Source organism: Gastrolobium bilobum, unplaced genomic scaffold (genome assembly GCF_033153095.1).
Source record: "Gastrolobium bilobum isolate Gb01-03AN ecotype WA unplaced genomic scaffold, APGP_CSIRO_Gbil_v1 utg9112, whole genome shotgun sequence".
Taxonomy (NCBI): domain Eukaryota; kingdom Viridiplantae; phylum Streptophyta; class Magnoliopsida; order Fabales; family Fabaceae; genus Gastrolobium; species Gastrolobium bilobum.
Window position 1 is genome coordinate 53,751 of NW_026897171.1, and position 20,422 is coordinate 74,172.

Consider the following 20,422-nt stretch of genomic DNA (forward strand, 5'->3'; position numbering starts at 1 on the left):
AAAAATAAAACCACCAAACATAAAAAGAACTAGCCATGTCTCCTTTGTAGCTAGAAGATATTAAAATTACATTTAATCAGTTCCCTTTGTTATTCAGAAGAGTTACACCACTTTAGACGATCCATTTATTTACTTGTAAGTGCAAAAGCATTGAAGTAATGTGCCTAGTACTTGGATAAAAACTCAAAGAGAAGAAAGGTTGAGTGGGGCTGATAACATGTATCAAGTTTCAAGACATGATGTATGCAATTGATGAGAGCTTTCAAACGTAAGAAACAAAAGCCAATTGATTTTATTAAGTAAAAAGAGAGAAGAAATTTTTGAGATTTGGAGCATAGGGCATGTGAGGAGGTTTAACAGAGTTTGTAAATTTTTTAACAGAATTGTTGATTAGAAACAATTATAAAGTACATGGGGTTAATTGAAACAATTAAGAGTACAAGGGGGTAATTTAAAACATGGTCAAAGTTCAAGGGAGTAACTTATATTTTAGCCTTAAAAAAAACATGAAAGATACAGAAAAAATATATTGACTCTAAAACAAACTAACTAACTAACTATACCTCTCTTTTAACTTTGTTCTTTTACAAATTGATACAATTGATTTTAAAAATAGAGAAAAAAGTTCTTAATTCTCCATTTATATTAAACCTTTGACTAATCTATTATTAAAAATCTAATTTATAATTTTTTTATAATAGGATGAAACCAAAAAAATAAAATAAAAATTATTACATGAGATGCTCTCTCTCTTCCTATGAGTTGTGGGGCCGACAAAACGGGCTCAAATCGCCCCACTGACCTGTCCCTCTTGCCAAACAGGACGAGGAAGGCTGAGTCTTACAAGCCTCTTAACCTGCCTAGCCTGCCCTACCCATTTCATTGGGCTGAGTTTTTTGCTTTTTCTAATGTAAAACAGGCTCAAGCTAGCTAGGCGAACCGAGTTTTTCAGCCCACTCTCAAAAGCGGGATGGGGTGGGATGATTTATTTTTTGAGGGGTTGATGGTGGGGAAAAGTTGTGCCACCTTTACTTGTGACTATTTGCACTTCATTAAATAATAAAAAAATGGTGTAGTGATTCGTCAAGTAAAGGTGCCCACGTCAAGTTCATGCAAAACACTTAACACTACTTCTACAATAACTACATATCTAGCAACATAGCCTATATAGTAATGATATTTGGGGTATTGATTATACTGTCATATGTTTTTAAAAAATTTACCTAAATGCCACGTTTTAGAATTTAAATGTCAAAATGCCATGTTTACAGGACCCGCTCTGAGCACCGACTAGTCCCTACATGCTTGACATGTGACACATTACGCAGGACCTATCAAAAAAAGAAGTTGGCCTTTTGCATTTTCTTTTTTCAAGACCTATCAACAACATCAATGGGTCCTTTTTCCTATACGATACGTTGGCAAAGGTCTTGGAAAAAAATGCAAAGGATATGTTTCCTTTTTTGACGAGTCTTATAAAATGTGTAGATATAATGTATGTTTTGATGATAACAAAATGAAAATAACAAAAAGAGAAGAGCATTGATCAAAATCAAAAAGAATCAACCATGTGTAAATATTGAAGATACATGATTGAGCCGCACAAAAAGAGTAATGAGATATTAAAGTGACAAGAATATGGATGAGCTATGAAAATATATAGTAATGGATCAAGAGAAACAAAGAAGAATAAGAAAAGAAAAACCAATATCAAAGGCAACAAAACCATGGACAACCTTGAAGAAAAGAAAAAGGATCAAAACCAACAAAGCGTCAAGTATTGTCATATCCAACAAGTCAAGCATCAAGTTCAAGTGAGGATCGAGATCCAAGAATTCACACAAGAAACTAAGGCCATGTTCCTATTAGATTACACTTTTAGGACTTATATATGATTGTAAGGGCATATGATAGATTGCATTGCATAAACTCAAAGTTTTTCTCAAAGTAAATATGTTTTTCAAATTGCATAATCCATGACCTTTAAATAATTAAAAGAATTTGAAAATCTATGGAAATGATCTTTAAAATGTTTTATAACTTCAAAACATATTTATCAAGTCAAGATCGTTCACAAAAAGTGTTTGAAGTCCATTTATGAAACAATATCTTTCATATCAAGTCAAGATTTCCATGAAGTTATCTTCCATACAATGTTTCGTATCAAATATGATGGATTTAGATCTTGTTGATATGCGTCCAGCATATGATGCTTTCTAAGTTAAAAGAAGCAATGAATTAATCATAAATGTGTGAAAATAAGTCATAAATGCAAGAAATATTGATTATTCATTCTCAATCATTCTCTCACTCAATTTATGCATTTTAATAGCAGGAAACACCAAAAATGAAGTGAAGGAGATAAGTTGAAGTTTTCCAACCAACGCGTTTTGCGCGGAGCATGGCGCAAATCGCGCCATTTGGGACCAACACCTTCTGTTTCCTGTCGCAATTTGCGCGGTGAGTGGCGCAATTTGCGCGGAGCTTGGCGCAAATCGTGCCATTTAGCAGTTTCAGCTCTATTTTCCCATGCAATTTGCACGGCTGCTGGCGCAAATTGCGTGGGTGATACTTTTAATTTTATTCTAATGCGAATTACATAAAAAGAGGGCCCAATTAGAGGGCAATTGAAAGTAGGTTTTCCCAAAACTTAATAAAAGGATCAGAAACAGAGGAAGGAAGAACTTTTGACAACAAGGAAAAGAAAGACAACAAGGAGAGGGAGAATTCTTGGGAGCTTCTTGGAGTTTCAGAGATTCAAACGATCAAGACGGAAGATCTTCATCTTCTTTCTCTTCTCTAGGTTCTGAATTTATTTTCTTTTATATTGATTTTGTCAGACATGAATATGCCTGGCTAGTTTTTATTATTGTGGTAAGGGTCACAACCCTTGATATGAACCCCTTGTAGTTTGGTTGATTTTATGTTTATTTATTTATATTGAATTTATTTTGCCTTTTTCTTCATTCCATAATTCTTTTGGAACTGATCACTCTATTAGGATTGCGAGGGTTAGGTTCAATAGGGATATTAGAATTCTAATTCCTGACAAAAGGTAAGATAACTGTTCATGTATGCACTAGGGATAGGCTATATGAATCGCAAACGTTAAAGATTCATTGATTCTAAGGTTTAACTTGAAAAGGAATTTCTAAGGGATTAGGATTCTAATAGAGTTAATAAGGTTAAAGTCACTAAGGAATTAGGGTTTAACTAATCATATAAAAGATGATGAATTGTTTGATCAATTGAATAGGTAAACATAAATGTAATTCAAGTTGCAAGGTGGGGATCATAAAGGTGTTGGCGTCTCTTTACCGCAATATTTTCTCAAATATTCACTCAACCTTTGTTCCGTTGTTCTTGAATTTCTTTAAGAACCTTTGAATCATTTACAATTTCTTGAATAGTTCTCAATTATTTCACAAACCACAATTGTTCTCAAACCATTTTTACTAATCCAATAAGAGAGGAATAATTATAATAACTTCTGTGCCTCAATCCTCGTGGAGACGATACTCTACTTACCCTTTTATTCTTTGGAACGATCGGTACACTTGCCGATTTCGCAACAAGTTTTTGGCGCCGTTGCTGGGGATTGAATATGCCAATTTTATTATAACTTTTGATTTTCTTGATTGGATTTTGTTTTGTTACTAATCTTTTTGCTTGCGTTTATGCGAGGTATAGTAAATCGAGACACTTTACAGTTTGATCCAGAAATCGAGAAAATTGTAAAGAAGAACCGAAAGCTAGCCAAGCAAAGAAAAGAGGAAGAGTCTTCGATTTTTAAGCCAAACACAGAACCAGTGATGGCAGCTAATAATCCACCTCTAGGAGAGGAATTGATGGAGTCAATTCTAGCTCCTCTTTTCACGAGGCCAAACTCTAGCATAGTCAGGCCATCGATAGATGCCAATAATTATGACATTCATCCGTCGCTGATTACTTTGGTGGAGAAGAATCCTTTTGGTGGAGAGGACTACGAAGATCCTCATGATTTCATATACAGATTTCTGAGAATCTGTGATACAACTAAGCATCATGGAGTGTCTGATGATGCAATCAGACTCCGGTTGTTTCCTTTTGCTTTGATCGGGAAAACCCTCAGATGGTTAGATCGACAAGCTCCTAACAGTATCCGAACATAGGATGAGTTAGCAGCCAAGTTCTTTGCTGAGCACTTTTCCGTAGAAAAGTACAATAAGTTGGTGAATGAAATCACCAACTTCACACAACAATCAGGAGAGAACTTATGTGCAACATGGACCAGATTTCAGGAGTTGATCAGAAAATGCCACCAATATGACTTACTAGACACCAAGAAGGTCAGAGTCTTCTACAATGGAATGACACCAGATTCCAGAATGGTTGTCAACGGTGCAGTCGGTGGAACTATAGGAAAGAAGACATCGGCTTAAACTCTAGAACTGATTGACTACATGGAAAGGAACGAAAATGCTTCAATGGAGGTTCAACCAGTTCAACAAATTCAATCAAACAAAGGACTTCCGCAACTAAGGAACAATGATGCGTCACTAACGGAGCAAAAGATTATATCCCAACAGCTAGCCAGTATGAATGCCAAGCTAGACAAGATGCAAATCTCTACAGCTCAGATTAATTCAGTTAACTGCGAGTACTGCAAAGGGGAGCATGAGACTAATTAGTGCCCAACACTCATGGGAGCTGAACCATTCCAGGTCAATGGAGTTTGGTATGATCCAAGGCCACCACAAAATACCCAAATTTTTCAGAGGAATCAGAATGGTGCTCAAGGAAGCAATTTTCAAAGGAGAATTCAAGGTGGAAAGTTGGATTATACATCTAACAATTATCTGCAACCTCATCCTCTTCCACATAAGGAGCTATCTGAACTAGAGAAAGCAATGCTGCAGCTTTCTAAGACTACAAATGATCACATGCAGACTACTGATGCCTTTATGAATGAGACAAGAGCCTACCATAAAAACCAAGATGCTTCCATCCTGAACTTGGAAAATCAGATAGGTCAACTGTCTAGGCAGCTAGCTGAAAGAGCTCAAGGGCAGTTTCCTAGTGATACTATTGTGAATCCGAAGGCACACTGCAAATCCATTGTAACTAGGAGTAGAATCGTGATCACTCATCAAGGCAAGCCAAAGATGGTTCAGAAAAAGAAAGTTGATGAATCAGTAATTGAACCAGAGCAAGAAAATGAGGAGAAAACATCTGCAAGTGAGAAAGAAAAGCCTGCAGAGAAAGAAAAAGAAGTGGCAGAAGAGAAACCTGTTGAAGCTCCGAAGAAGTTGATGGATTATTCTCGATTTGAGAAGCCTCCTTATCCCATGAAGCTCAAACAACAGGCACAGAAGCAACAATATGCCAGGTTTTTAGATATGTTTAAAAAGTTGAATATTAATATTCCTTTTGATGAGGCTTTAGCTAACATGCCTAACTATGCTAAATTCATGAAAGATTTGTTGTCTAGAAAGCATAAGTTGCAGGATTGTGAGACAGTAGCACTTACTGAAGAGTGCAGTGCCATTATACAAAAGAAGTTCCCACCAAAGCTTCGAGATCCTGGAAGTTTCAACATCCCAATTGCGGTAGGCAACACTAATGTTGGTCGGGCACTTTGTGATCTAGGAGCAAGCATCAATTTGATGCCATTGTCAATATGCAAGTCATTGGGAATCTCTGAGTTGAAACCAACCATGGTCCCTTTACAGCTTGCTGACCGTTCTTTGAGGAGACCTAATGGAATCATAGAAGATGTCCTTGTTAAAGTTGACAAGTTCATCTTCCCTGCTGATTTCATTGTGTTGGACATGGAGGAGGAGAGTGAAATACCTCTTCTGTTGGGTAGGCCGTTTTTGGCTATCGCACGAGCTATGATTGATGTAGAACAAGGAAAGCTCGAGTTGAGGATGAATGATGAGAAAATCACTATCAATGTTTTCGATGCTATGAAGAATTCATTTGATCATAGTGATTGTTTCAGACTTGATGTGTTTGAAGAGGTGGTTATGGAAGAGAAAAGTGATTATCAAGAGCTTGAAGAAGAGTTGAAGGCTCAAGAAGAAGCTACTCCACAAGAAGAGCTAGAAGTTATTTTTGAGGTGCTAGAAAAGAAAGAAAATGATCTAGTTACAGTAGCACCAAAAACAGAATTGAAAGAGTTACCTAAAACTCTGAAATATGCCTTTTTGGGAGATGAAGAACAATACCCTGTTATCATCAATAAAGAGTTGTCTATGGATTAAGAAGAGAAGTTGTTGAAAGTGCTCAATGTAAGAACCCGCACCGTTAATTAAGGAAATTAAGTAATTAATTATGTTAAATTAGGAAATAATTCCATAATTGACCCTAATAATTATTAAGAGGCTTTAATAATTATGATAATTGATTAAGAATGTTGAAAGTCGCTTTTCGGAAGAAAAGTGTAGATACCGGTTCTGCTAGTCGATATAAATGCGTACCAAAAAAGTATCCCGGAAAATTATAATAAGTGCATGATAATTACTAGAATAATATATAGGACTTGTAAAACGAGTTTCAAGTCCAAATAATGAGAACTGGTGCCAGAAACCGATACTGGCTATGAAAAGCGCGTACCGAAAAGGTGCTCCGAAAAATATAATAAAAATATGAAAATTCTTGTAAAATTGAGTAGGTTAAGAATCCAAAGTTTGAGATTAAAATGCTAAGCGTAACTAATTAAGTTAATATTGTGTGTTTAATGCTTAAGTGGCCTATAAATACACCGTTGAAGGGCACAAAACCCTAGAAAACAGACTTCTATGCGTGGATACCTTGGAGGCTGATCAGTTTGCACTGTTTTGGTGCTCTCTTCCCTCTTGTATGAGCCTTGTGACCTTCTACCTTCTAGATACTTCTTCCTAAACACTTGGTCTTGAGGGTGTGAGCCTTGTGAGCAGAAAAGAATCACCTTTCCGAGTTTGAGAACCTGTGTAAAGGGGGTTTGAGCTTCTGACTTTGGTTAGTTTGTTGGTGGGAGCTTGGAGTTGGTATTTTTGAGCTTCAAAGTGTCACTTTTGGGAAGAAAGAACCCATCTTGTTGGCCCATTTTCGTGTCCTTAAGTGTGCTGGGCTGTGGGAGCTTCAAGTGAGCTCCAAGAGCATCTCCCTTTGCTGTTTCAAGCTTGTGGTATGGTCATCACCCTTGAACTTGAGATTTTATGCTTAAAAATAGAACCTTGATGCATGTAATGGTTAAAAGATGATAACCTAACTTGGTGTAATGACAAACACACCTAGAAATGCATGTTTAGGCTTCTGTAATCGGTAAAAATGGAACCTTTGAAGGATATCTTCGCGAAATGCAGAAACTGCATTTTGTCGCGAAATATCCGGATATTTGCCCGTGAAATATCCGGATATGGGGATTTGGATATCCGGATATTGATATCCGGATATTGCCAGACAGATATCCGGATATTGCCCGAGAGATATCCGGATATGCCCCGAGGAATATCCGGATATTCTGGGATTTCGAAGAACAGTAGCTATGTTGTGAGGACAGTAGGCTATTGGGGGTTTGTGGACCCTAGAGTGATGAAGTTGAACTTCTATAATTAATGAACTAAGTCAGAATCATGTGATTTAGGGCTTGTGGTTTTGTTGGAAGCCTTAAGATGTAAATCGTTAAAGGAGAACGTAGCCTTTATGTTAATGCTTTTGAGCTATGTATGTTGATACACTTGCTGGTCCTAAATCAGATTGTGATCTGCTGTGTGTTGGACTTGAGCTGTGAGGACTCTTTGCATTGGATAGTGAGCTTGCAAGGTAAGCTTTCGTGTCATCGGTTTAGCCATGTTGTGGTTCCACCATGTCCCATGGGGGTATGGTTATATGCATGTTGTGTTACATGCTTTTGATGTTTTGGAAATGTTGTTGAGCTGTTATATGCTAGTGCCTTTATGATATGCATGTGGTGTTCCACATATACGGTAAACCCGAGTATGTGGTACATACAAGATGGTGAGGCGGTGGGTGAGGTGCAAGCAATGTTCCTTGTACTACATGTAGGTATAGACATATTCCTGCATTTCTCTGGCTAGTAGAATAATGATAAACACACATGGCATGAATATCTGTTGCACTGCATAGTTTTGGAACTGATATTGATATAAATGCTTTCAGAACTTATATTGCACATGTAAGTGAGCTTGGGGTGGAAGATCCTTGAGGACCCCTAGTCTTACTGAGATTTCTGGTTTAGAGATCTCACCCCACGTTTGAAGAATGCTTATTTTAGGATCAGGTAATGTGTGGGTTGAGGCCCCAGGCGGCAGGAGGCCGAAGCTGAGTTAGACATTGATGATATTATATGCTGACTTGTTGGATGCTGGATATGCATGCTGCTTTTACGCTTTGAGCTTCATTTTATGTTTATGATTATCTTGTTAAGACGCTGTTGATTTGGTGAGCATGCGGATTGTCCATGACACATAGACTAGTTATATCTTAGTTTTATATGGAGTTGTAATAATGTATCAGGATATTGTCCGGACTACGTGATGTAGATCTGTGATTTAGATACTCACTTTATTGATATATTGAGGTATTTTAGTAGATGTCTTATTGCAATTTACATTCAGGCGATGTTTTATGAAATTGATTAAGTAATCAAGTTGGTAATTGATAATGACGTCATAATTGAAAAGAAAAAGAATATTCCGCATTTTTAATTAAGCGTAGCTTAATACGATGTAATGATAACACTACTGGATATATACGGGGTGTTACATTTTATGGTATCAGAGCAACGGTTCAAGGGAAAAACATGTATGTATTGCAATGATTAGGATGTTTGGTTGTGTCTGTTTTGTGGGTTTGTTTCGTCGAGTATTATTATGATAATGCATATGTGATCACATTGCGTGGGCCTAATCAACTCATAATATGTGTAACTTGTGCAGAGTCATGGTAAGACCCGGGAGAAACCGCGAGACTTCGGAGGATCAGCCCGATCCTGTCCTGGCTGCATTGGCTGAGATGCAGGCGGCCCGACAAGCCGACCAGGAGGCCATGAGAATGGCAAACCAGGCGATGCTGGACGCCGTCAGGGAGGCGAACAGGAAGGCCACTGAGGACGTGTTGGAGGCCAACCGTCTGGCGAACATGACGATGTTTAGAGTCATGTTAGAGGAGATGAGGAATGGTCCAACTGTTGGCCATGTTCCTCCGCCACCACCACCACCTCCACCCAGTCTACAGGATGACTCTCAGAGTCAGATGGGTGATGGCAGTCACCTTACGGGGGTCGTGCAGACCGTCCCTATTTTTGTTGAGGATCGAGATGAGATCGATCACCGGCTGAATGCTTTTTGTAAGCATAAGCCACCTGCCTTTGATGGATCCTTTGATCCTGTTGCTGCGGCGCGTTGGCTTTAGGCGTTGGACAAGATATTATGGGTCATGCAGTGCACAGATCCGCAGAAGCTGATGTTCGCTACTTACATGCTGGAGGGCGATGCCCACGAGTGGTGGACGAACACTTCTCACATTTACGAGATGCAGGGCCATCGGATGACGTGGCCATTGTTCGAGGATTTCTTCTTGGGTCAGTACTTTCCGTATGACGCTCAGGAGAGGCAGCAGGGAAAGTTTGACCATTTGGTTCAGGGCTCGTTGTCTGTGGACGAGTCCCTGGCCAAGTTCAACCAGCTGGTGAAGTTTGCACACTTCAGGATGGCGAGGCCTACTCCTACATTCTTGGCTGCTAAGTTCCGTAGGGGACTTAGTGAGGATATTGCTGGTTACCTTGCTGGTTCTGCTTCTAGAGATTTTGGGACACTGGTTCAGCAGTGTCGTGATATTGAGGATTTCTACAGCACGAGTAAGGCCAAGAAGGCCAAGGTTGCTGAGGCGACGAAGGTTGTAGTTGGTAGTTCCACTTCTTGGAGAGACAGGAAGTTTGGGAACAAGGGTAAAGGAAAACAGATGGCAGCTCGGCAGGCGCCGAATCAGTTTAAGAGGAATTCTGCTCAGGGGGGCGTAGCGAGACCTCATGCGCCTAGGTGTTCGGGATGCGGGAAGACTCATTTTGGGCCGTGTTCTACCGGCCAGTTGATTTGTTTCCAGTGTGGCAAGGAGGGCCACTTCTCCAGGGATTGTCCGTCGGTGACGACGAGAGTGGCTGCAGTTCAGGCAGCGCCACTACAGATGGTTCCCCTTCCACCTACTTCGGCACTGGCAGTGCCACCGTCTACTGGGTGTGTTTATACTCTGGATCTTCAGCAGTCGGATAGAGCTCCGAACCTTGTTAGAGGTACAGTTACTATTGGTGCATCATCAGTTGATGTCTTGTTTGACTCTGGGGCTACGCACACATTTGTTGCTACCCCGATTGCTGTGGGGCTTGAGTTGTCCATGTCTGTGCTTTCTCCACTGTTGTGGGTGACCACCGCCACCGGAGAAAAGTGTGATGCGACCATTGTTCATCGTGATGTAGCGTTTCGTGGGATGGCCATGAGTTCTCGATAGATCTGATAGGATTGCCGATGGCTAACTTGGAGGCTATTCTGGGCATGGATTGGCTGTCCAGAAATTGTGTGAAGATTGACTGTTGTGCCAAGCGTGTGGTGATGTCTCTGTGTGATTCCACAGCTAGTTCCTCGCCGTACATTTCGTTGCTGCAGGCTAGGAGAGCCTTGAGAGCAGGGGCATTTGGATATGTCATGTTGGGAGGTTTGGTGAGTGGGACACATGAGGATATCACTGGCATTCCGGTGGTGAGGGAATTCCTCGAGGTGTTTCCTGAGGAGATTCCTGAGTTTCCGCCACAGAGGGAGATAGAGTTCTCCATTGATCTGTTGCCTGGTGTGGGGCCTATTTCATTAGCTCCATGCTGGATGTCGCCACCGGAGCTGGCAGAGCTGAAGAAGCATATTGAGGATCTTTCAGCGAAAGATTTCATTAGACCGAGTGTGTCTCCTTGGGGAGCACCAGTCATTTTTGTGAAGAAGAAGGACGGGACAATGCGATTGTGCACCGACTACAGGCAGCTGAACAAGGTGACGATCAAGAACAAGTATCCCCTTCCTCGGATTGATGATCTGTTGGATCAGCTCAGGGGTGCTTGCGTGTATTTCAAGATTGATCTTCGGTCTGGATACCATCAGATTCGGGTGAAGCCGGAGGATGTCCCTAAGACCGCATTTCGTTCGAGATACGATCACTTTGAGTATTTGGTGATTCCGCTTGGACTCACTAATGCACCTGCTGTGTTCATGGATTACATGAACCGAATTTTCCAGCCGTACCTGGATCAGTTTGTGATCGTCTTCATTGACGATATTTTGATTTACTTCAAGACGGAGGAGGAGCATGTGGAGCATTTGAGAATTGTTCTGCAAGTGCTGAAAGAGAAGAAGCTGTATGCGAAGCCTTCCAAGTGTGAGTTTTGGCTCAAGTCTGTGAACTCCTTGGGCATGTTATTTCTGCTGAAGGAGTTGCAGTGGATCCGAACAAGATCGAGGCCGTACTGGATTGGGAGAGGCCAAAGATAGTTACGGAAGTGAGGAGCTTTCTGGGTTTGGCAGGCTACTATCAGAGATTCATCAAGGGATTCTCCACCATGGTTTTGCCATTGACTCGCCTTACCCGGAATGAGACTCCATTTGTGTGGACTCACGAGTGCGAGGTTTGTTTTCAGGAGTTGCAGGAGAGATTGACTACTGCTCCTGTGTTGGTCCTTTCTGATCCTGCGCTTGAGATTGAGCTTTACACCGACGCCTCCGGGAAAGGACTAGGTTGTGTGTTGATGCAGTTGGGCAAAGTGATTGCCTATGCTTCGAGGCAGTTGAAACCTCATGAGGAGAACTACCCTACTCATGACTTGGAGTTGGCTGCTATTGTGTTTGCTTTCAAGATTTGGAGGCATTATCTTTTTGGTTTGAGGTTTGTGGTGTTCAGTGACCACAAGTGTTTGAAGTACCTGTTCCACCAGAAGGAGTTGAACATGAGGCAGAGGAGATGGATGGAGTTCATAAAGCACTACGACTTCGAGCTGAGGTATCATCCTGGCAAGGCCAATGTGGTAGCTGATGCTCTGAGTCAGAAATCCAGTAGCTCATCCAATTTGTTACTTGGTTTTCTTGATGTGGTTGAGAAGTTTCGAAACCTGGCAGTGACCGCTCCATGTGGGAGTGCACTTCTCGAGATGGAAGCAGCAGATGTCGTGAACAAGCTGTTTGAAAAGATCAAAGAGGCACAAGTTCAGAGAGAGTGTCTGGATTATGTGAAGAACCAAGACGGTGTGTCTTGGAATGATGATGGACTTCTTTTGTTTCAGCGTTGACTGATGAGGTTATGGCAGAGGGCCATAAGGGTCAGTTTTCTATCCTCCCTGGTTCTACTAAGATTTAACAAGACCTGAAGAAGAACTTCTGGTGGCCGGGCATGAAGAAAGATGTTGCTGTCTTTGTGTCCAAGTGTTTGGTTTGCCAGAAGGTGAAGATTGAACATCAGAGACCGTCTGGTGAACTTCAACCTCTTGAAGTACCACAGTGGAAGTGGGAAGGTATTTCCATGGACTTCGTGGTGGGATTGCCGAAGACTCAGGCGGGTTGTGACTCTATTTGGGTCATTGTGGATAGACTGAAGAAGTCTGCCCATTTTCTTCCAGTGAAGGTGAGCTTCACTACAGAGCAGTTGGCCAAACTTTATGTTCGCGAGATTGTGAGGCTTCACGGGGTGCCCGAGAGTATCATTAGTCATAGGGACCCGAAGTTCACATCTCAGATCTGGGAGGCGCTGCAGGAGGCTTTTGGTACGCAGTTGAGATTGAGTACCGCCTATCACCCTCAGACTGATGGACAGACTGAGAGGACCATCCAGACCTTGGAGGACATGTTGCGAGCTTGCACGTTGGAGCAAGGCTCGGCATGAGATAGGTACCTTCCATTGGTCGAATTTTCGTACAACAACAACTTTCATGCTAGCCTGGGCATGACACCCTACGAAACACTGTATGGTAGGAGGTGTCGGACTCCTACTTGTTGGTCTGAGGTTGGGGACAAGGAGCTTTTTGGCTTGAACTTTGTCCAAGATACCACCCAGCAGATCCAGATGATCCGTGAAAAGTTGAAGCAGGCGCAGAATCACCAGAAGAGCTACTATGATGTCAAGCATCGTCCACTGGAGTTCAGTGAGGGTGAGCACGTGTTTGTGAGACTTTCACCTGTCACCGGTGTTGGTCGGGCACTCGGAGTGAGGAAGCTGAGCCCGCGATATATTGGGCCATACCAGATCCTTGGTAGAGTAGGACCTGTTGCCTACCGGCTTGCCTTGCCTCTGAACTTGGCCAACATCCACGACGTGTTTCACGTGTCTCAGCTTCGGAAGTACATAGCAGATCCGTCGCACGTGGTGCAACCTGATGATGTGGAGGTTCGGGAGAACCTGAAGACTCCCGTCGGACCACTTAAGATTCTCGATCGTGGCGAGAAGCAGCTGAGGAGCAAGATCATTCCGATGGTCAAAGTGCAATGAACCGGAAGAACTCCTGAGTGTACTTGGTAGCGTGAAGACGAGCTTCTCCGGCAATACTCCGAGTTTCGAGCAGGTATGTTTCTGATTTTGAGGATAAAATCCTAAAAAGGTGGGGTGAATGAAAGAACCTACACCGTTAATTAAGGAAATTAAGTAATTAATTATGTTAAATTAGGAAATAATTCCATAATTGACCCTAATAATTATTAAGACGCTTTAATAATTATGATAAGTGATTAAGAATGCTGAAAGTCGTTTTTCGGAAGAAAAGTGCAGATACCGATTCTGCTAGTCAGTATAAATGCGTACCGAAAAAGTATCCCGAAAAATTATAATAAGTGCATGATAATTACTAGAATAATATATAGGACTTGTAAGATGAGTTTCAAGTCCAAATAATGAGAACTGGTGCCAGAAACTTATACTGGCTATGAAAAGCGCGTATCGGAAAGGTGCTCCAAAAAATATAATAAAAATATGAAAATTCTTGTAAAATTGAGTAGGTTAAGAATCCAAAGTTTGGGATTAAAAATCTAAGCGTAGCTAATTAAGTTAATACTGTGTGTTTAATGCTTAAGTGGCCTATAAATACACTGTTGAAGGGCACAAAACCCTAGAAAACATACTTCAATGCGTGGATACCTTGGAGGCTGATCAGTTTGCACTGTTTTGGTGCTCTCTTCCCTCTTGTATGAGCCTTGTGACCTTCTACCTTCTTGATACCTCTTCCTAAACACTTGGTCTTGAGGGTGTGAGCCTTGTGAGCAGAAAAAAGTCACCTTTCTGAGTTTGAGAACCTGTGTAAAAGGGGTTTGAGCTTCTGACTTTGGTTAGTTTTTTGGTGGGAGCTTGGAGTTGGTATTTTTGAGCTTCAAATTGTCACCTTTGGGAAGAAAGAACCCATCTTGTTGGCCCATTTTCGTGTCCTTGAGTGTGCTGGACTGTGGGAGCTTCAAGTGAGCTCCAAGAGCATCTCCCTTTGCTGTTTCAAGCTTGTGGTATGGTCATCACCCTTGAACTTGAGTTTTTATGCTTAAAAATGGAACCTTGATGCACGTAATGGTTAAAAGATGATAACCTAACTTGGTGTAATGCCAAACACACCTAGAAATGCATGTTTAGGATTCCGTAATCGGTAAAAATGGAACCTTTGAAGGATATCTTCGCGAAATGCAGAAACTGTATTCTGTCGCGAAATATCCGGATATTTGCCCGTGAAATATCCGGATATTGATATCCGGATATTGATATCCGGATATTTCCAGAGAGATATCCAGATATTGGATATCCGGATATGCCCCGAGGAATATCCGGATATTCTGAGATTTCGAAGAACAGTAGCTGTGCTGTGAGGACAGTAGGCTATTGGGGGTTTGTGGACCCTAGAGTGATGAAGTTGAACTTCTATAATTAATGAACTAAGTCAGAATCATGTGATTTAGTACTTATGACTTTGTTGGAAGCCTTAAGACGTAAATCGTTAAAGGAGAATGTAGCCCTTATGTTAATGCTTTTGAGCTATGTATGTTGATACACTTGCTGGTCCTAAATCAGATTGTGATCTGCTGTGTGTTGGACTTGAGCTGTGAAGACTCTTGGCATTGGATAGTGAGCTTGCAAGGTAAGCTTTTGTGTCCTCGGTTTAGCCATGTTGTGGTTCCATCATGTCCCATGGGGGTATGGTTATATGCATGTTGTGTTACATGCTTTTGATGTTTTGGAAATGCTGTTGAGCTGTTATATGCTAGTGCCTTTATGATATGCATGTGGTGTTCCACCTATATGGTAAGCCCGAGTATATGGTACATACAAGATGGTGAGGCTGTGGGTGAGGTGCAAGCGGTGTTCCTTGTACTACATGTAGGTATAGACGTATTCCTGCATTTCTCTGGCCAGTAGAATAGTGATAAGCACATATGGCATGAATATCTGTTGCACTGCATAGTTTTGGAACTGATATTGATATAAATGCTTTTAGAACTTATATTGCACATGTAAGTGAGCTTGGGGTGGAAGATCCTTGAGGACCCCTAGTCTTACTGAGAATTCAGGTTTAGAGATCTCACCCCACGTTTGGAGAATGCTTATTTCAGGATCAGGTAATGTTGGGGTTGAGGCCCCAGGCGGGAGGAGGCCGGAGCTGAGTTAGACATTGATGATATTATATGCTGACTTGTTGGATGCTGGATATGCATGCTGCTTTTATGCTTTGAGCTTCATTTTATGTTTATGATAATATTTTTTTTGAGACGTTGTTGATTTGGTGAGCATGGGGATTGTCCATGACACATAGACTAGTTATGTCTTAGTTTTATTTGGAGTTGTAATAATGTATCAGTATATTGTCCGGACAACGTGATGTAGATCAGTGATTTAGATACTCACTTTATTTATATATTGAGGTATTTCAGTAGATGTCTTATTGCAATTTACATTCAGGCGATGTTTTATGAAATTGATTAAGTAATCAAGTTGGTAATTGATAATGACGTCATAATTGAAAAGAAAAAGAATATTCCTCATTTTTAATTAAGCGTAGCCTAATACAATGTAATGATAACACTACCGGATATATACGAGGTGTTACACTCAAGGAGCAAGAGACAGCTATTGGGTGGTCTATTTCTGATTTGAAGGGCGTCAACCATTCTTTCTGTACTCACAAGATTCTAATGGAAGACAATGTTAAACCTGTGAGACAACCTCAGAGAAGACTAAATCCCACAAAGAAGGAAGTCCATCAGCGACATGAAGAAAACAAGCCAAAGGTTAAGATGGAAATATCTAGGAGTAAGGGAAAGCATGTGAAGACTAAATTTAAAGTTCCTGAGAACCCTCATCCTCATCCACATGCATATGATTATTATGGAAAGACACAATACTGGACCAAGAAGATTGGGTCATCAATGGTAGCGTGCTTCCAACCACCATAATGACAAGGAGTGCGTCAGGCTCGTGACATTAAACAAGCGCTGGTTGGGAGGCAACCAATAATTTTTTAGTCATTTTCTTATTTATTTCTTTTGAGTCTTTAAGTTTTATGAAATAGTTAGTTTTTGAGTCAAGGAAAATAGAGTACCGCACAAATCGTGCGGTATATAGAGCGAAAAGCAAGAGTTTCCAATGAAACTCCCTGTCTCCTCACGCGAAGTGCGTGGACCCTGGCGCCATCCGCGCCATATTAGCTTGGAAACTTCTGTTTCACCGCGCAAATCGTGCAGATTCTGGCGCAATCTGCGTGAGGGTGATGTTTTGCTGTTTTATTTTTTATTTTTATTTTTATTGTTTTTGACCATCTAGGATGATGTTAGGGTCATTCAAACACATTTGGTCTTTGATTTTGTAGTTCCACAGTACAGCGGTCATGTTATTTTTTGATTGATTGTTCACATGTGTGTGTGTTTTACTTGCGCAACAGTTACATTCATCAACTAGTTTAGTTATTGCTGGGGATTGCAATCTTCTAAATCTGGGAATTGGGACCGCATACGCAGTATTTGAGGAATCACATACAGAGGAACAAAAGAAACATCCAACACAGAAAATCAGAGAATTCATTTCACTAATCAGGGGAGTTATTTTAACCTTTCCAGTTTATTTTCATTTTAGTAGTAAATTTTTTGTTTTTAGTTTTATTTTCTGTTGGTGTTAATAATTGTTATGTGAAAGCACATTTCAGATTTAGATGTGCTACTCAGTCAATTCCTTGGTTGAAAATAAGGAAGCGTTGCATGATATGTATTATTGTCATAGCATTGCATTGACACGAGCTGTCGAACTCGCACAAATTAAAAATTATTGTTTTATTTAGGGTTCAGAAAATTTGCAGTAAAGTGGAAACCCTAAGTCATCTCTCTAGGAAATTGTTTTGGTAAAAATAGATTATGAAAATAGAAAATAAAAAAGGGGGATTTGAATTTTGGTTGAATAATTAAAAGACAGAATATAAAAATTGGGATTAAAAATTCGTAATTAAAAATTAACCAACCTAAGGTTAGGGTTCCTAGGATGTCCTTCCTTGGATAAAAGTTACCAAATTCGTGATTAATCTCAATTGAATCAGAATCCTTATTTTCAATTGAGAACAATCTGATCATTAAATCTGATGATCATTATTTTTCCATAATCGTAATTGCGAACCTCAGATCGAATATCCACAATCGCACGATATCGATCTGAGTTAGGGTAAAGAAACGAATCTAGTTAGAGAATGATCGCAAATCCTCTAGACAGATCCATAGAATCCCTTCCCCTGAGGTTGATTAAAGGGGTTTTAGCCTAGCATGGCTAGGATAAACATGATTAAAGATTAAAATAAATAAAAAGAAGAAAGAGAAAAAGACGAAGAACAGGAAGAACACTTCAGAGAAAATACTTTGATCCCAAAATTCGTAAATTACATAATGAATAAAAGTTTCATACTCTGGCGTCATATACCCCTACCCAAATCGGGTTAGGGCTCAACTCAGATCGACCCATCTGTCTATAATACGAAATAAAATAAACAAAATAAATAAAAATAAAACTTGACTTTGGGCCACTTAAGTAATTGGGTTTTAATTTAAATTACAAGTCCAATAATAAAATAAAACTTCAGCAAAACGCGTCCAACTTGGCGTCAGAAATCGACTAGCTTCCAGTTCGAATTGGGCTTTGAGTTCTTCATAAGAATTGTAGCCCTCTGCGTTATCTGAAAAACTCAATAAGAACGAAGTCAATCCAACAACTGTGAACTGAGATATGACCAAAATACAAAAGTAACGTAAAGCTGAAAAATTCTGACGAAAATAAATTAAACCCAATCAAAAACTAAAAATCTAAATTAACTCTAAAAATCATTATTTTATTCAAATAAATCATAAAAATACTAATCAAGAGTAACAAATAAACCTAATAAAATATGAGTTATCAAATTTCCCCACACTTATCTTTTTGCACTCCTGAGCAAAAACTAGAATATAAAAAGAAAGCAAAGAAATAAGGAAAGAGTGAATATCAACCTATCCTTCCTAATAATTAGCAATTTTACAAAAGATAACAAAAATCACAAGTCTTGAACAGATAAACCAACCAGGACAAAAATTTCTTAATCTCAAATCACAAGACCTGTCAATTTCAACTGCAACTGCTAACTACACAAAAATAGTTCCTCACAGGATGCTCTCAATTTTCTCTCAAGTGTATCAGTTAATTCAGTATATCACTCAAATCAACTCAAGAAAATCATCCTACCATAGGCTTGCTCAAGTTCTACTTCTCCACTGCTAATAACACATGCATGCACAAATCAAGAGGGCTTTATGCAGGGTTGTATTGGGGCTGAGGTAAAGGTATTGATGAATATGGAAAAGAAAGCTAAACACCCCAGAAATTTACAGAGAGCAAAAGTTAAGAACTAAACTAAAAATAAAACAAATATAAAGAATAACAAAACCTCTTTTTTTGTTTTTTAAACAAATATAAAGAATAACAAACTAACAAACTTTTTTTTTGTTTTAAAAAAAAAACAATAATACAGACAAAATATCCAGATGGTTACCCCCCACACTTAGACTTTGCACGTCTCGGGCAAACCCCCACACTTAAACAAAACACTACAGTAAAACCAATGCTCAGTAAATCTCCAAGATGTGGAATTAATTGGTTTTTCACTTAGGCTTGTAATGTGGCTAAGAAACAAGGGTTACATAAGGCACAAAAAGGGCTAACCAAGGGAATACAATGCAGGGATGGCTATTTGGCTAAAGTGGGAAAGAAAAGAAAGAATGCCTCAATCATATTCATGCATGCAAGTGAAAAATGCAGTTTCAAAAAGAACAAGAGCAAGTTCTAGAGGACAACAATCAAGAGCAGAATCACACAAGAAAGAAAGTTTGGCCTACAGATGAAGACCATGTCTACAGGCTCAAAACCTCACAAGGGTATACCAAATCATACAATCAGCAGCACAGTATCAAGTAACAAGTAATGCAATCCAAGAATCAAGAACCAAGCCTAAACATAAATTTCTATCAAACCCTGTGATTTAAGTATAATCCATGTATAACTCACTAATCATAAGAGAAAACAAGAATATCAAACTCTTTTTTTTGTTTTTGCTTTTAAATCCAAACATGAAAAACAAAGCTAAGAAAGGAAGTGAACTCTCTGTCCTCCCTAAGGAGGGTAAACAACATCAAGCAGCCGAAGCTCTGCATCCATCTGTGTCTCTACAAGTTGCTGCTGTGCTCCTTCATAAAAGGGCTTCAGACGATGCCCATTCACAGTGAAAGTGTTTCCAGTCTGCTTATCATTTAATTCAACTGCACCATAAGGAAAAATATTAGCAATAACAAAGGGGCCATCCCATCTTGATCTAAGTTTACCAGGCATGAACTTAAGATGGGAATTGAATAACAGCACATTCTGGCCCACAACAAAGTCTTTCCTCAGGATCTGCTTATCATAGAATGCCTTTGTCTTTTCCTTGTATATGTGTGAGCTCTCATAGGCATCCAAACAAAGCTCCTCTAACTCTTGCAGCTGTAGTTTCCTTTCTCCCCCTGACTGGATTAGGTCCATGTTACACTGCTTCACAACCCAATATGCTCGATGCTCCAGCTCCACTGGTAGGTGACATGCCTTACCATAAACAAGCCGGTAAGGGGACATCCCAATCAGAGTCTTATAGGCAGTCATGTATGCCCACAAAGCATCTTCCAGCCTCTTGCTCCAATCTTTTCTATTAGCATTGACAGTCTTCTGAAGGATTTGCTTAACCTCTCTGTTTGAAACTTCAGCTTGGCCATTTGTCTGTGGATGATATGCTGTAGCTACTTTGTGGAGGACTCCATATTTTTTTCAGTAAGGCATCCATGCTCCTATTGCAAAAATGCGAGCCCTGGTCACTGATAATAGCTCGAGGAATGCCAAACCTGCAGAA

General features: G+C 40.0%; 2 protein-coding genes across 2 annotated transcripts; one reads left to right on the top strand and one right to left on the bottom strand.

Annotated features, from left to right (window-relative positions):
- Positions 1-4,682: 4,682 nt before the first annotated feature.
- LOC133304684 (uncharacterized) lies at positions 4,683-6,245 on the top strand. The gene is made up of 3 exons (XM_061504742.1): positions 4,683-5,368; positions 5,471-5,851; positions 5,984-6,245. Exons 1-3 carry the CDS (start codon positions 4,683-4,685, stop codon positions 6,243-6,245), a joined length of 1,329 nt encoding a protein of 442 aa, XP_061360726.1.
- Positions 6,246-19,656: 13,411 nt separating this feature from the next.
- On the bottom strand, positions 19,657-20,178 carry LOC133304685 (uncharacterized). Its single transcript, XM_061504743.1, has one exon. The coding sequence runs from the start codon at positions 20,176-20,178 to the stop codon at positions 19,657-19,659; it is 522 nt and encodes a 173-aa protein (XP_061360727.1).
- Positions 20,179-20,422: the final 244 nt, after the last annotated feature.

What these genes read in the sequence shown, in the direction of transcription:
- LOC133304684 (XM_061504742.1), top strand. Translation starts at nt 4,683, where the DNA reads ATGGGAGCTGAACCATTCCAGGTCAATGGAGTTTGGTATGATCCAAGG. An exon ending in CAGAAGCAACAATATGCCAG is followed by an intron (nt 5,369 to 5,470) that starts GTTTTTAGATAT and finishes TTTGTTGTCTAG; the next exon opens with AAAGCATAAGTTGCAGGATT. An exon ending in CCTCTTCTGTTGGGTAGGCC is followed by an intron (nt 5,852 to 5,983) that starts GTTTTTGGCTAT and finishes TGATTGTTTCAG; the next exon opens with ACTTGATGTGTTTGAAGAGG.
- LOC133304685 (XM_061504743.1), bottom strand. Translation starts at nt 20,178, where the DNA reads ATGACTGCCTATAAGACTCTGATTGGGATGTCCCCTTACCGGCTTGTT.